Source organism: Syngnathoides biaculeatus, chromosome 12 (assembly GCF_019802595.1).
Source record: "Syngnathoides biaculeatus isolate LvHL_M chromosome 12, ASM1980259v1, whole genome shotgun sequence".
NCBI classification, from domain to species: domain Eukaryota; kingdom Metazoa; phylum Chordata; class Actinopteri; order Syngnathiformes; family Syngnathidae; genus Syngnathoides; species Syngnathoides biaculeatus.
Window position 1 is genome coordinate 8,295,613 of NC_084651.1, and position 13,488 is coordinate 8,309,100.

The 13,488-nt window shown below is 41.5% G+C and overlaps 1 protein-coding gene across 1 annotated transcript in view; it reads right to left on the reverse strand.

Annotated features, from left to right (window-relative positions):
- The window catches only part of ryr2b (ryanodine receptor 2b (cardiac)), a 78,380-nt gene that overhangs the window by 43,561 nt on the left and 21,331 nt on the right, over nucleotides 1-13,488 (reverse strand). Inside the window, exons 26-45 of the mRNA XM_061836607.1 lie at nucleotides 13,234-13,442; nucleotides 12,884-13,058; nucleotides 12,583-12,791; nucleotides 10,854-11,034; nucleotides 10,457-10,589; nucleotides 10,202-10,316; nucleotides 9,845-10,005; nucleotides 9,554-9,713; nucleotides 9,338-9,424; nucleotides 8,232-8,458; nucleotides 6,500-6,713; nucleotides 5,824-6,408; nucleotides 5,094-5,294; nucleotides 3,686-3,797; nucleotides 3,400-3,540; nucleotides 2,331-2,607; nucleotides 2,140-2,254; nucleotides 1,905-2,037; nucleotides 1,604-1,707; nucleotides 1,188-1,323 (exon numbers count right to left, since the gene is read on the reverse strand). Coding sequence (XP_061692591.1) covers nucleotides 1,188-1,323; nucleotides 1,604-1,707; nucleotides 1,905-2,037; nucleotides 2,140-2,254; nucleotides 2,331-2,607; nucleotides 3,400-3,540; nucleotides 3,686-3,797; nucleotides 5,094-5,294; nucleotides 5,824-6,408; nucleotides 6,500-6,713; nucleotides 8,232-8,458; nucleotides 9,338-9,424; nucleotides 9,554-9,713; nucleotides 9,845-10,005; nucleotides 10,202-10,316; nucleotides 10,457-10,589; nucleotides 10,854-11,034; nucleotides 12,583-12,791; nucleotides 12,884-13,058; nucleotides 13,234-13,442 — 3,675 coding nt within the window. The remainder of the gene's footprint in view (nucleotides 1-1,187; nucleotides 1,324-1,603; nucleotides 1,708-1,904; nucleotides 2,038-2,139; nucleotides 2,255-2,330; nucleotides 2,608-3,399; nucleotides 3,541-3,685; nucleotides 3,798-5,093; nucleotides 5,295-5,823; nucleotides 6,409-6,499; nucleotides 6,714-8,231; nucleotides 8,459-9,337; nucleotides 9,425-9,553; nucleotides 9,714-9,844; nucleotides 10,006-10,201; nucleotides 10,317-10,456; nucleotides 10,590-10,853; nucleotides 11,035-12,582; nucleotides 12,792-12,883; nucleotides 13,059-13,233; nucleotides 13,443-13,488) is intronic.

Below are 13,488 nucleotides of genomic sequence, written 5' to 3' on the forward strand. Positions count from 1 at the left end.
TCACTTCTTTTAAATCAGTGTGCTATGACAGACATATATATATATATATATATATATATATATATACTAGACATGCTAGGACAATTCAGCACACTAGTTGCATGACATCTTCTGAGAAATGCTTTTCCCACGGCTCATGAAACTTTTAGCCTACAAATACAACCCTAAGATGCATATCAAGGACAGCAATCAAATGCTCAAATGATTTTGATATCCCAGATATCAAATAAATCCTCAAAACATTTATTTGAAATGAAGGATAAGCAGTTCAAGGTCCTCTTACAAATATGCTGTTTGCCTTGTCTAGTAGTACAACTTTGGGATACTAGTAAGGAAACTAAATGTTAGTGAGGCAAAACTGCACTTTCTGGCAAATGCTTGCTACAAGTAGAAAAAAAATATTTTACTAGTGCGCCGAATTGTGTTTCAAGTGAGGACAAAGAACATACAAGTACATAGATCTTAATTATACTATCCACAACTATTTTTTGTGATGATAACATTTTTTAAAATCATCAATGCCACTATAAGAGTAGATGACAGAATGCTAATTAGGCCTATCAGCTTCTGATACATCATCCTATATTTTTTTATATCCATCCATCTATTTTCTTTGCCGCTTATCCTCACGAGGGTCGCGGGGAGTGCTGGAGGCTATCCCAGCTGTCAACAGGCAGGAGGCGGGGTACACCCTGAACTGGTTGCCACCCAATTGCAGAGGACATCGAGACAAACATTCCCACTCACAATCACAGCAAGGGGATATTTAGAGTGTCCAATTAATGATTTTTTTTCTATATTTATCTATTTTTTTAATGTTTCGGGACAAGGCGATACATTCCTCTGCTGGATCACTTGGTAGCTCTCTAAAAATATGTTATTTTACTTAAGAATGGGCAGCCTACATATGGACAGCGTGCAGCTCGACTGAACCATAGAGAAGGGAAAAGGAATGCAGGGTTGAAAGGGGGGACGCTGCACAAGCATTTTGCCAAACTTTCATTATTGCATTGCAATTTCACAATGTATCAGGAAAGATGTATTTGAATGGGGAAAAAGTTTACTGCAGATGGATGTTGGATGTCTAAAAATATAAGAAAGTGTGTTGAATGCTACTTGCTGATACAAGACTTTAGAGACCGAGACAAGGAGTTGAGTTTCAATAATGGAACCTCGATTGGAAATACCATTACAGAATACAGCAAAACGTAGAAAATCCAGATAGCGCTCCCCCTCCACAGGGTTCCATCCAATATCAGGGTAGCCTTTGGCCACAAGCAGTGAGCAGCTTTTCAGACCACAGCCAGCGAGGTAGTGCACCACCTATTTTGGAGAAATTCTGTCAACATGGCGGCAAATAATAACTACAGGGGATCTCATCTAATAAAGTTTCGCCTCACAACACAGATAAAAAAAATTGACAGAGTAATGACGAGTAACTTGAGACACTTATAAGAAGAAGGGCAAGGAAAAAAATACAATTTATGTGAATATTTATGATTCAAAAAAAAAAAAAATGGTAGGATACTCGAATATTAAAACATTCGACAGCTGCAGCCCTGCAGATCTATGAACCCAAAGTTGAGGTAAGATGTCAGCTGACCTTCTCCAGTTCAGGCTCCCTCAGAGCGAGGGCCAGCTCATTATTGTCCATGACTGAGGCTGTTGCCACATCCAGAGGAGTGGCGCCACGCATTGATGGGGACGCTGAAGGGAGAGAGTAAAATCCCACATAAAACACTGACCATGAAGATAATGTCTGGTCGTTGGAAATTCATGAGATTACTTTGAGGGCTGAAATTCATGCATACAAAGGACACCCATGTGATTGAGATTTTTTTTCTTTATTATTATTTATTCTTTTCAAGGACATGAGGACACACGGACGTGAGAAGTAGGATTACCTAGTCCAACACTGCTATTTTCTAATAGATAGCTGAGGTGGTCAAAAAGGGCTCCCTGGTTGTGTCGACTGATGCGGCAAAAATAACAAAGGAATCGACAGCAGCTGGCTACCATCTTCGGGAAGGAAATCTCCTGGCAGAAGCAAATACATGAATATAGGTGAAATATAAAATACAAACGAGGTGTCAGTTGAAAATAGAGACAGAACTCAAATTGACAATATACAAGACTTACCTTCGATTCCTTCTCTCCAAGGACATTGACCATCACCTCCATGACCGTCTCATGCATCCCCAAAGCCCTCATTAGGTTGGGGTGCTGGTAGAAAACCTTGTTGTTCATGATGTCTCTGTCTTAGTAAATGGGGGAAAAAAAAAATCAGTGCAGTGTTAAATTAACTAATGAATACTAAAAGCTACCCTTACCCTAGTCTTCTGATCATCAGCTTTTCCTCTTCATTCCCCATGCGAACGCTGAGTAATGAGCGGATTTGGCCCAAGGAGGAAAGCAGGGTCATGGTGTCCTCCACCGAAGCTTGGCTGATTGTGTAAACTTTGGATAGAGGGCTGGACATTTGCCCACCGAGGCTCTGATACTGGCGGTGCAGCAATGAGAAGATGGCCCTGACCAAGCTGGGGTCCTCAATCTCTGTCTCTTGAGCCCATCGCAGCATTGTTTCAGAGATCAACATCTTGAGGGACTCTTAAGGGGCAGAAAAAAAAGGGGCTTCGAAACAGGAAATCGAACTCATGGACAAACATACACATGACATTTTCGCCAATCCGGATTTGACGATTTTTTTTTTTTCTAAAGTACAAACAAAAAACCTCACAGGATTGCTTTGGCCCCATCTAGTCGCATCTTGGTGCCAAGGAACAATTGAAATGAATTGAGGAGTTTCATTTAAATAAAAGTGTGTTGACACTCTCATAGCACAATCATGCAATTACAAACCCTTGAAGTGGGGGACAGGAATTACTTGCAGATTTGAATTATCTGAGGCCGGGCTGGGTTTCTACCTCCCATGAAAAGCCGGGCTTCACGATATTTGTAAGGCCATTGTATTATGTAGAGCGGTTCTCAAAATAATAATTTGTTGGTGCAGTTTAAGAACCTGCAATGAGTTCCACAGGAAAAGCACATTCATCGCAACTTTCTTTTTGATTACTTGTGCTATTGAAGGGCGGCATATTATGGAAGATGTACTTTTTTATTGCTTGTATGGAAGTAGTAATAATTCCTTGGAGTGCCTCGACACTTATCAAGTGTAAAATGAAACAACCAAGTAAATTTTTTTTATGCTAATTCCTGAAAATGTGCCTCAGTCAACCATAATGCACGGCTCCCTCATTGTTATGTCCAGAACAATAAGAAAAATCTCCAGTGCCATATTAAGTTTCTCTGCCAACAACATGATCAACGAGTCTTGAAATTATGCCCGGGGCCTACCTGGACAGCATCAAATAATGACCCTATTACTGTACGTGTACTTACTGGGGTACTGCGGTCCTTTATCTTCCACTTCTGTGGGCATCCTCTTCAGTCCAAGAACTCTTGCCCCCAGGCTTATAAGCTGATCCTTCACCGACATCACAGCTGTCTCCCCCTCTTCCGAGGCACCGTCCAATTCAATGCCTGCGCAAAAGCAGTAATATAAAATGAAGCTCACTGGCAGATAATCACAGTAAGTGCCTTCTCAGAAGTTCTTCCCGGCTCACTGAGTTTTACGGGCTCAGTGAGGATGAACAATAAAGTGCTGGAACAGCAACGGTGACCTGACCGCAGTGGGTGTTGAGGAGCCGGTGGAAGTCTCGCAGGAGCTGTTGCGTTTCCAATGGACATGGACAGTTCTCCTGCTGGTCGCCATCTCTGAATCTCAGAAGCATGTTGATCTGATGCAGACAGATGAAAAACGTCAATGGTCCACTAAGAAGCGCAATGTAGGACACTGAACCGTTGTTGATGCGCGATCCACCATTTGAAATGTTACCTTCTCATAGTTTGGGGTATCTTTAGTATTTAAACCGCAAATGTCCACATTTTTTTCCCCACATACGGAAAAATTTGATGGCGAGGTGGCCCCACTTCAATTTGTATTTCTGAAACATGCTAAAGTCAACATATGTGATTATATGGTATGTTGTGAGGACCGGGGTTCAAATTCCGACCCCGCCTGCGTGGAGTTGGTTTTCTCCAGACACTCCGGTTGCCTCCCACATCCCAAAAACATGCATGGTATGTTCATTAAAGACTTTAAATTGTTTATATGTGACCTGCGATTGGCTGGTAACCAGCTAAAATGGCGTAGTTAACTTTCATCTTGAGGCAAGAACAAAACAAGTTTGAGAAACATTGGGAAAACTGGACAAAATGTGCCATAATATCAAAAGATGTTACTACATGTTGTAAATTCAAGTTTATTTTAATTTTGTTCATTAGTTCTTACTTATTACTTATTGCTTTTGTTGTTGTCGTTATTACTATTATTATCTTTTCTTTTTCTCTTAAGTATTGTATCTTGTCTTGTTGTCAGAACAGAACAGGAAATTTGAAACCTAAAAAAAAATGTTATTTGAAGCAAATATGTAAATCATTGTACATAGTTTTTGGAACATTTGTTGTAAGGTGGTTTGAGGAGGTATAACTTTTCTTCTTTTTTTGACTACTATGATTATTGTTATTGTTTTTCCTTCAAGGTTAATTTCTTTGCTCACTTACGGGTATGAACTTGGTTGAGTATGACCAACTAAATCAGATAATTGGAGATGAGAGAAACACTCCTATTTCTGTCATTTATAAAGCTATTATAATCCCATTGTTAATGAATGTATATGTATTTTTTCTCCTTTTTCCCCTTTTTCTCTTTTCTTTCTTTCTTTCTTTCTTCTTTCTTTCTTTCTTTCTTTCTTTCTCTGTTTATATATAAAAGCATGGAAAAAATGTTTTATATGTGCCCGATATGCAAGTGGCTGGCAACCAGCTCAGGCTGTACCCTACTTCCTGCCTGAAGGGAGCTGGGATGTCCCCACAACTTTAGACACCTTAGGTTCAACTATAATATCGGCAACTACAAAAATATTTCAAAGGGGCACTCATTACTCGCAAAGTTTTGCTATTCCCATTGGGTCCCTGACTCCCATAAATAGCCGGGGTAAAGTGCATTCCAAGTTCTAACATTGAATTTGAACCTGCTCTTGCGGAGGTGAGCGGAACTCCTTGGTCTTGCGGGCCGTAAGAGCGGCGGACATGTTGAGCGCCTGCATGACTTGGCTGTAGCGGAAGCGCTGGTTCTCCTGCAGTTGCCCCACAAAGTTTTCAGAAAAAGCCACCACAGCTTCTACCCTGTGGCGCACTTGGATATCGCACAGGTAGCTCAGCACGTTGCACAGCTGGAGGGACAGAAAGAGAGACATATTTGGTGGGTTGTTTGTCTGGATGTAGAATTAAACATGTAGAAAAAAATATTTGAAAACACACATAATATTCACCAAAAATTCTTTCTCAGACAAAATAAAATCTTCACATGGAGAGGAAAAAGGTGTACTTATCCACGTGAGGAGCTGTTTTTGGTCGAGTGGGTGTTCTTGCGTGTGTGTCAGGTTTTTTGGGTATGTGTAAGTGTTCTTTGGTAGGAGTGTCTGGGAGTGATTAGCTTTTTTTTTTATATGTGAAAGGTTTTTTTGGTGTGTGCAAGAGCTTTTAGCATGTGAGAGTTTTTTGGGTGTGGAAGAGGTTTTTGATATGTGCCGATTTTTACTGTGAGGTTTTTTTTCAGAGATTTTTCTTGATGTTGCAAAGTTTTTGTGGTGTTTTTTTTGGCTGTGTGGTTTTATTTTTTAATTTTTAGTAGCCTCTTTGGGTCCTCAGAGGAGTCTTGAACAGCATGCACTCAAAGAAAGTCCCACTCTTTGTACTCACCTCAAGTTGGACTGTTTCCGGAAGTTTCATTTGCAGCAGTCCTTGTTTCAGATGATTGTCTTGAAAGTCTTCTCCCAGCTCTCTTCCACCTTCATCCTCTTCCTCCATTTCTACATCTACAGAGAAGACTTCAGGTTCCATAAGCTTGAGAAATTTAGCCAGGTCCTCATCAGTCAATACCCCCATCACCAGAAGAGTGTGGAACAGTTTAATGAGGGGAACGAGCAGTAGCTCCATACTGCCACCTACAGGGTCCCTGACACCTCGATGCGCAGTCCACACTGCTGCAGTCAGCATCTCCACCGTCAGGCTCTTCAGTATGTCCAGAGGGATTTCTGGACTGTCACTGCAGGATACTTCCTGTCCCATCACATCGGTGGTGACAAAACTAGGCCTGGAGAACTCCATCTGTGGTTTTAGAGAAACGCTTCCGCTAATGCTAGGGATGCTTAAAGGAAGTGGACATTTTCTCACATTGTCACCATTTAATGGATAAAGGGTGATGTCTTTAGTTTGGTCCGACATAGGGACAATGTACTCATGGTTCATCATGAGACGTGCGGAGGTATGGCTGCTGAGGTGAACCTATAAAAACACAAAGGAACAAGATTAATTGTTTATCAGTCCAAAATCCCAAATGTTCCAGATTGAAGGATGAGATGGAGCATAAGATCACCTGCATAAGAAGCTGATAAAATGCAGAGCGAAGTGGGCCAGGCAGGTGGGGATTCTGAATGGCGTGAAGGAACTGCGACTGGTCCACGTGGCTGCAGATGGCATGGCACACTCTTGAGTTGCCCAGGGCACATAAAGCGCAGTAAAGGAGAAGGGTGTGGTACTGAAAAGTCAAGATGTCATCGAGCTCGGACAGCTCCAAAATGTCCAGGCACCTGTGTTATAAAAAGTAAAAATAGAGTCATTTAGTAGAGTGCTAAAGTACTAGTGTGTGATATGGTCTTAACGTAAACTCTCTGGAGGTTCACCCCCACAAAACATTTTTTCCAGTTGTCATAATTGTATTTCTTTTGACAAAATGGAAAAGCAAGTAACAATGAAAATGACTTTGTGGAGTTTTTCCATCCTCTGGGATTCATTTTATTCATCCTTGAAACCAGACACATGCTTATAAACTTCTTCAAACCTTTTTTTTTTTTTTTTTTACCATTACCTGTCATCATCTTTCACACTTGGAACAGAATTTTTTTTTTTTTCTTGATAGAAAATGTGAAAGTATAACTGTTTCCCCTGCGGGAAGATAGGCCGTTAAAAACAATACTTAATACATTCCAGTGAATATATTTTAAATGTTGCACAGTGTAACAATAAAAAACAAAATTATATCATTTGGGATTAATATGTAACAACAAAACTCACTGTAAGTAACAAGAATAAAAGGTACTGCTTCCACACAAAATTAACTTTTGCACCTGAACATGTAAACAAAATCCTACATTTCGCATATGCCAGGTTGGTGCATAGTTTAAATGAAAAGGTTGGTTAAGGAAAATAGGCCTGTCTACAATATGAGCTGTATAGGTATGTTGTTACATGTAATAATGCAACCCCATTCATTTAAAACTCTTATTGACAGGGCACTTGTAGGATGAATAGAGGTGGTTCTTAGCTATATCCTTCAGCTGTGGGGAGTTTATTTCATGCTGCTTCCCCCATTAAAGTGTATCAGAATGTGGAGAAATGAGTGCTGTTGCAACATATAAACGAGCACAATCCACAGCACTTTGACTTTCTTATCATACGCAAGTCATGTGAAAAAGATTTTGGTTATGTCTGTTTCTTAGCGTCAGTTTTCCCTTTGTGTTCATTCGGTTCACATGTAAAATAACATTTGCTGCTGCGGGTCTCCGTTTCAAAATGGTGAAATCATTGGGTCGCCTTGCTCTCTTTGGTGTCGCAAAAGCCTTTAAGCATACTTTGCAGTGGACTGCTTTTATGTGCATTGTCTGACGCTGTAAGCCAGAACCAATTTCAAATGACTAGGAAAAAAAAACTGCCTCTTTTGATAAAGTGTAAGCGGAGGCGCACTTTGAACTACACAGAGAAGCCATGACATGAAAAAAATAGAGGATATATTTGTCCACTCTGGGATGGGGCCGGGATGTGGGGGGTGAGACGCAATTTAGCAACGAGGATGTGTGGAGTAGTGGTGGAGAAATAAAAGAGATGCCCCGAGTGCGACGAAAGTGTGACTTTGACTTTGATACACTATGTTTTTTTGTGCATATAAAAACTGTATTCTCTCTCTTTCTCACTCTCACACACACACTCGCACACGCACGCACAATATATATTGGATCATATTTTTGTCCTGACCCAAGTACGACCTAATTGATTAATGCCCAGTCTTACTGGACATAAATTCAATCGTGAGTTCTAGCGCGCCATCAGACCTGCTTTCATCAGGGATTTGGAGGGTCATGACTTGAAGAGGCTCGAGGCACTGGACTCTCCAGCCGTGGCGCTGATCAAGATGGTCTACCATCACCTTCAGTGATCTGTCAGGCACTCGCGTCCATGAGAACGGGCTCAGATGCTGGACCTGAAACCTGGGCGGGCAGTGGGGTGCAGGAGTTGTTCTGAGGCTGCGAAGCAAGCCGGCCGATAGGGGCATCACATTCTGAGTGGAGACGAAGACAAATAAAAGGAATTGTAATGATTTTTTAAAAAGGAAAAGGGCAACCATACAGAACAGAATCCATCCAATTTCCATACCACTAGTCCTCACTAGTGTCATGGGCATGCTGGAACCTATTCCAGCACAGGGCACATCGAAACACATGACCATTTGTACACACGTTTACACCTATGGGAAATTTAAAGTCTTCAATTTACCTACAATAAGTGTTTTTGGCATGTGGGAGGAAACCGAAGTACTGTACTCTGATAAAACCCAGAGAGAACATGCAATTGCCACACAGCCGGTGCTGGATTTTAATCCAGGTCCTCACAACTGTGAGGCAGATGTGCGAACCAGTCGGCGAGCAGACAGAACAGAAAATTGAAGTAAATTGTAGTCGTGAGAAATTTTACGTTTACTATTCCGTGTCTTTCATACATGTTTAAAACTTTTTGAAGGTTATCAGATGTATTTTTCCATTCAGATATGCCCATATTACACTTCACAGTCCAAGTTACACATTTCAACTTTTTTGCTCAGGGGCACAATTGAAGTCAGTTCCAGACCAAAATAAATGGATGGAATCAGATGTTGACTTTGGAATAAGCCCTGTTCCAGATGTGAACACAACGCCGATACGTATCTGATATGTGCCAATGGAAGTGCAGCATAAAAACACAGCAATTGTAAATACCCCACGTTATCGAAATACACTGATCACACATACACAAACCTGGATCGCCCCAAAAACCACACCTGCCATAATTTCAAAGTAGAGACAAAACTATGGTCTTTTACAGGTGTATAAAGAATGTTGTTAAACTACATTGGGTTTTTTTTGGATTTTTTTACTGAATTCCATTGAACCAAGTGGTTTACCTTAATGGTCTCCAGTTCAAACTGAAACATGTTGGTGGTGGTGGGTTTGACGAAAACAGCAGGAAACAGCTTTGTACTGGCTTCTACCTGATTCATTGACATCATAAAACACGTAATTAGTTCAAATAAGCTATGATAAAATGTCAGAATAAGACATTAAATTTATCCTATATTAGAGCCACCACAAATCCAATTCTGTTTCTTTGAGTTGTTTACTTGGTAGAAGGTGGTCATCTCCACTCCACTGGAGGTAAACGTCAGCAGGCCGGATGCCGTGTCGATCAAGCATCCAATTTCCAAGCCAGCACTCCTCCGGCTCCGAGACAAACCCGTCGCCTCCCCGGCGCAAACCATGTAACAGTTACTCCTCTTCACACTGTGGGCGTCGAGAGAACTGTCACGGTTAGGCAGCTGTTCGGTCATTTCCACTGAAACTGGCAAAATGTGAATATGGCAAAGACAATTTCAAAGTTACTGCATTTAGAAATTCTGGTACAAAACACCTACCTCTCTTGGACCTTGCCACTATCGTCACCAAGGGTGACAGTCACTGTGAGGCTATCGTCAATGTCAAACGTCGTGTCATTTTGATGGAAATCGGGTGTTACCCAACCCACCCACACATTGAAAGGCTCCTGGCTTGGAAGAACTTTCACTGAGTAGTAATACTGAAATAGAGAAATCATTTGGTTCCATCAGTCCAGACAAACACCAAAATAATCATAATGTGACAATAAGCGTCACATGTAGTTATGGATCTGACATTGCAAATTGCAAAAGTGCAGGAATGTTATGATCTAATTAATTTCTTCCAAGCTTAATAATCACACTGATCGTGGCGAGACAAGAAGATTAGCGTCTTACTCTCGTGGGCTGAATGTTGTGATCAGCGTTATCTTTGTCAACAAGGACGTCCTCGAGGAGCCGAGCGGAGGAGTTGCTGCTGACCAGGCCTGGTTTGCTTCGCTTCAGCATGAACCTTCAAAGAACAGCTACAACTGTATCATGCATTTTAGTAGAAGTCAAATTAATGAAACATCATTTCCTAGCTTTTACGCTTCCAAGTATCATGTGACCGCAGTACGTGAAGCGATTTTCAGTGTTTTCTCCACGGCCTACCGCTGCTTGAGTCGTGACGTTTTGTCCTGGCCGTGATCCTTGTACTCCAGCTCATCTCTTGAACTTGCGAAGTTGTGGGCCGACTTCATCAGAACTTCAAAGTCAGAGTCCATCTCCTCCTGCTCTCGCCTTTCTAAAAGGACATGAATTAATTCCAGCGAGGCTCACGGAAAGTGTATAACGACAGGAGCTCTTGCAAGGTTGCGAGATTGTGAATAGCAAATAATCTATCATGGTTTTTTTTTTTTCAAAGAATTTGTATGACATATTTACAACCGTCCATATATCCATTTTTTGTACTGAAAATCCTCTCAGAGGAACATTTTTAGAATTTTGAGTACTCGCTGAAGGCAAACCTGGATAAAATGTTGTAATATGATTTGACATTATGTAAAACCTGGAGATAAAGAGCTGGATGCCACTGGCAGGCCCACCGGGCTGATGAGGACAGCGGCACACTGGATGAACATGCTGAGACGGTAAAAGCCCATTTCATTGCCTCCGCCGTGGTGTGCCAACAACCGTTGTGAGACCCTCAGGCTCAATAAGGAATCATTTGAGCCACTGACCCTATTCACCTTGAATGAGATTCAAACAGGATATAGAAGATCAGTCTTGTCAGTACACCAACGCTGAGAACAACACGGGCTCCCGGAGAGGCCCGTCGAAACTTGAATCCTCTTTAACTGGACATGTAATGGAAAAATGACTTTTTAAAGGCGTGAATATAATTTGATGAGTCTCTGTAATGCCTGCCCACCCATCAAATAAAAAAATTAAACAACATTCAGATGTCCAAACATATCCACCTACGTTATTTACGGACAAATTTTGGAGCGCGACAATGTTCCGTCCTTCTTATACATACAGTGTAATGTATAAGCGTATAATACGCCATGAGTAAAAGTGCTTTGTGTGCCATCACTTTTTTTTCCTACACTCTGGGATGTGCATGAACTAATAGAAAGTTCTACCTCTGGTAGTCATGGGAACATAAGCTGCAATTGCCATTGGCCCAACATTACTGTAGCTATTTGGACCAAGGTATACAGCTTCTTTTGCACTGCAATTCAAGTTCAGTGTGCAATTTAGACACAAAAAAAAACATCATACATACAAAAATGCATCCATGCATGCTTTAAGGCCCTCAAAAGTGAACTTTGGTGCTGAATGATTGCTAAAAACAAAAAGTGAGAACTGAAATGAGATGGTGTAGTCAATTGTGGAGCTCTAGATTTGAACTGTTTTTCACACTTTTAGTTTTTTATCATGTTTTTGGGACCATAGCTAAAACTGCACTCAATGATAGACTTCGCCATCCAGCAGTTGCAAAGATCATGAGCACCTTCATTCAAACCAGTGATTACAGTGCCTCATTGTTGCTGTGAGTGCGACCACGTCACGGAGAGAAGGCAGAAGATTGGAAGGGAAGTATGTCTGACTCGATAGCGTGTCTACTCATGCTAAACCCAGGCATGGCCCATTTAGCTGGAAAATCCCTGCGACGACCCAGTGTGATATATTCCAGCCACCAGAGGCACTGTGTGGATGTATTTTTTGTTGTATTTTAGACCCAGACACTTAGTTGGAATAAGTACCGTATTTTCCGCACTATAACGCGCACCTAAAAGCCTTTAATTTTCTCAAAAGCCGACGGTGCGCCTATATGGATCAATATTGAGTCTTTAGTGCATCTCCATCTAATGGATGCATAACTTAACCCCAGCCTCTACTTTAGCATCTATTCTATGGGCTTTGTAATGCGGTGCACCTTATATATGGAAAAGGCCATTCATTGGAGGTGCGCCTTATAATGCGGTGCGCCTTATAGTGCGGAAATTATGGTAGTATCCATTTTTCTAGCATGTAAAAGTTTTGTATTTTTGAGAGTTGAAAAATGAGCGAAGAATGGTTTTAGTTCACCTCAGTAAACATGCCTACAGCCTTTGATAGCGGAGAACTTAATTTTTCAAGCCTCATTTTACACAGTAGTGTGTGATTTCTTTAATCATTAAAATTTGGCAGGCAACAACACACTTCTCTATGGTGTGCCAAAATTGTAAGAGATTTATTTTCACTGTACAGAGATTTTAATTAAACAAAAGAAGGACAAAAAGCAGCCTTACCTGCAAGGTGGGATGGTCTGGCAGTATTGACATAAACTGGGCCTGTTTCCAACTCATCCACAGGGAAGGATTTCGAGCCATATTGACAGCAAAAGGCTCATAACCTTCCTGAAGACCACAAGCACCAAAGTATCGGAGAGAGCCTTCACGGCGGCCGAGGTTCAGCCGCACCACCTGGTTCACACCCACACTGACCACAGGGAGCAGACCTAAAATGTCCGGAAGAGAAAATAGAAGCGTTTACGTTTCAGCCTGATTGGGTCTGTGCTGAAAAAAGAAAGTTTTAAAATAGAGTTATTACCATCTTTGACTTCAAAGTCCTTTGCAGCCAGCTCTGAACCTCGGTCATTAAACAGCAACTGTCCATTGAGGGTGATCATCATGGTGCTTTCAGTCATATCAAGCAAGCAACCCACCACGTCTGCCCGCTGCCAGGCACGTCCCAGAGGCTCTCCGCCCTGATGGTACCAACGAGCCTGTATGAATCAGGAAAGATGAAGGCCGGTTTGCATCAGTCATGGAAAGGAACAGCATGAATCATTCCTTTTTTATGACTGATGACTATGACAAAAACACTCAAACAAAACCATGCAGTGCTTTAACATGTTGAAGAATGATCAAAGGGGCATGTGAAGAATATCTGAAGCTGACCTCAAATCCGTCAAACACAAACGCTTGGTCATCGGAGCCCAGCTCTTTATCAGGGGTGCAGCCAGGCCTGGCCCAGCCGACTCTCATGTTCCCTGAAGTGACTAGTTCGCATTCAAAGTACCACTTCCCCAGAGTCACGGCAAATGATTTATCTGCTCGGAACACTTTGCACTTTTCACTCGAGACAAAGCATCGGTTTGATAAAATGACTGCAAAAAAAAAAAAAAGTCAAGAAAAAAAAAAGTTAGATCCAGA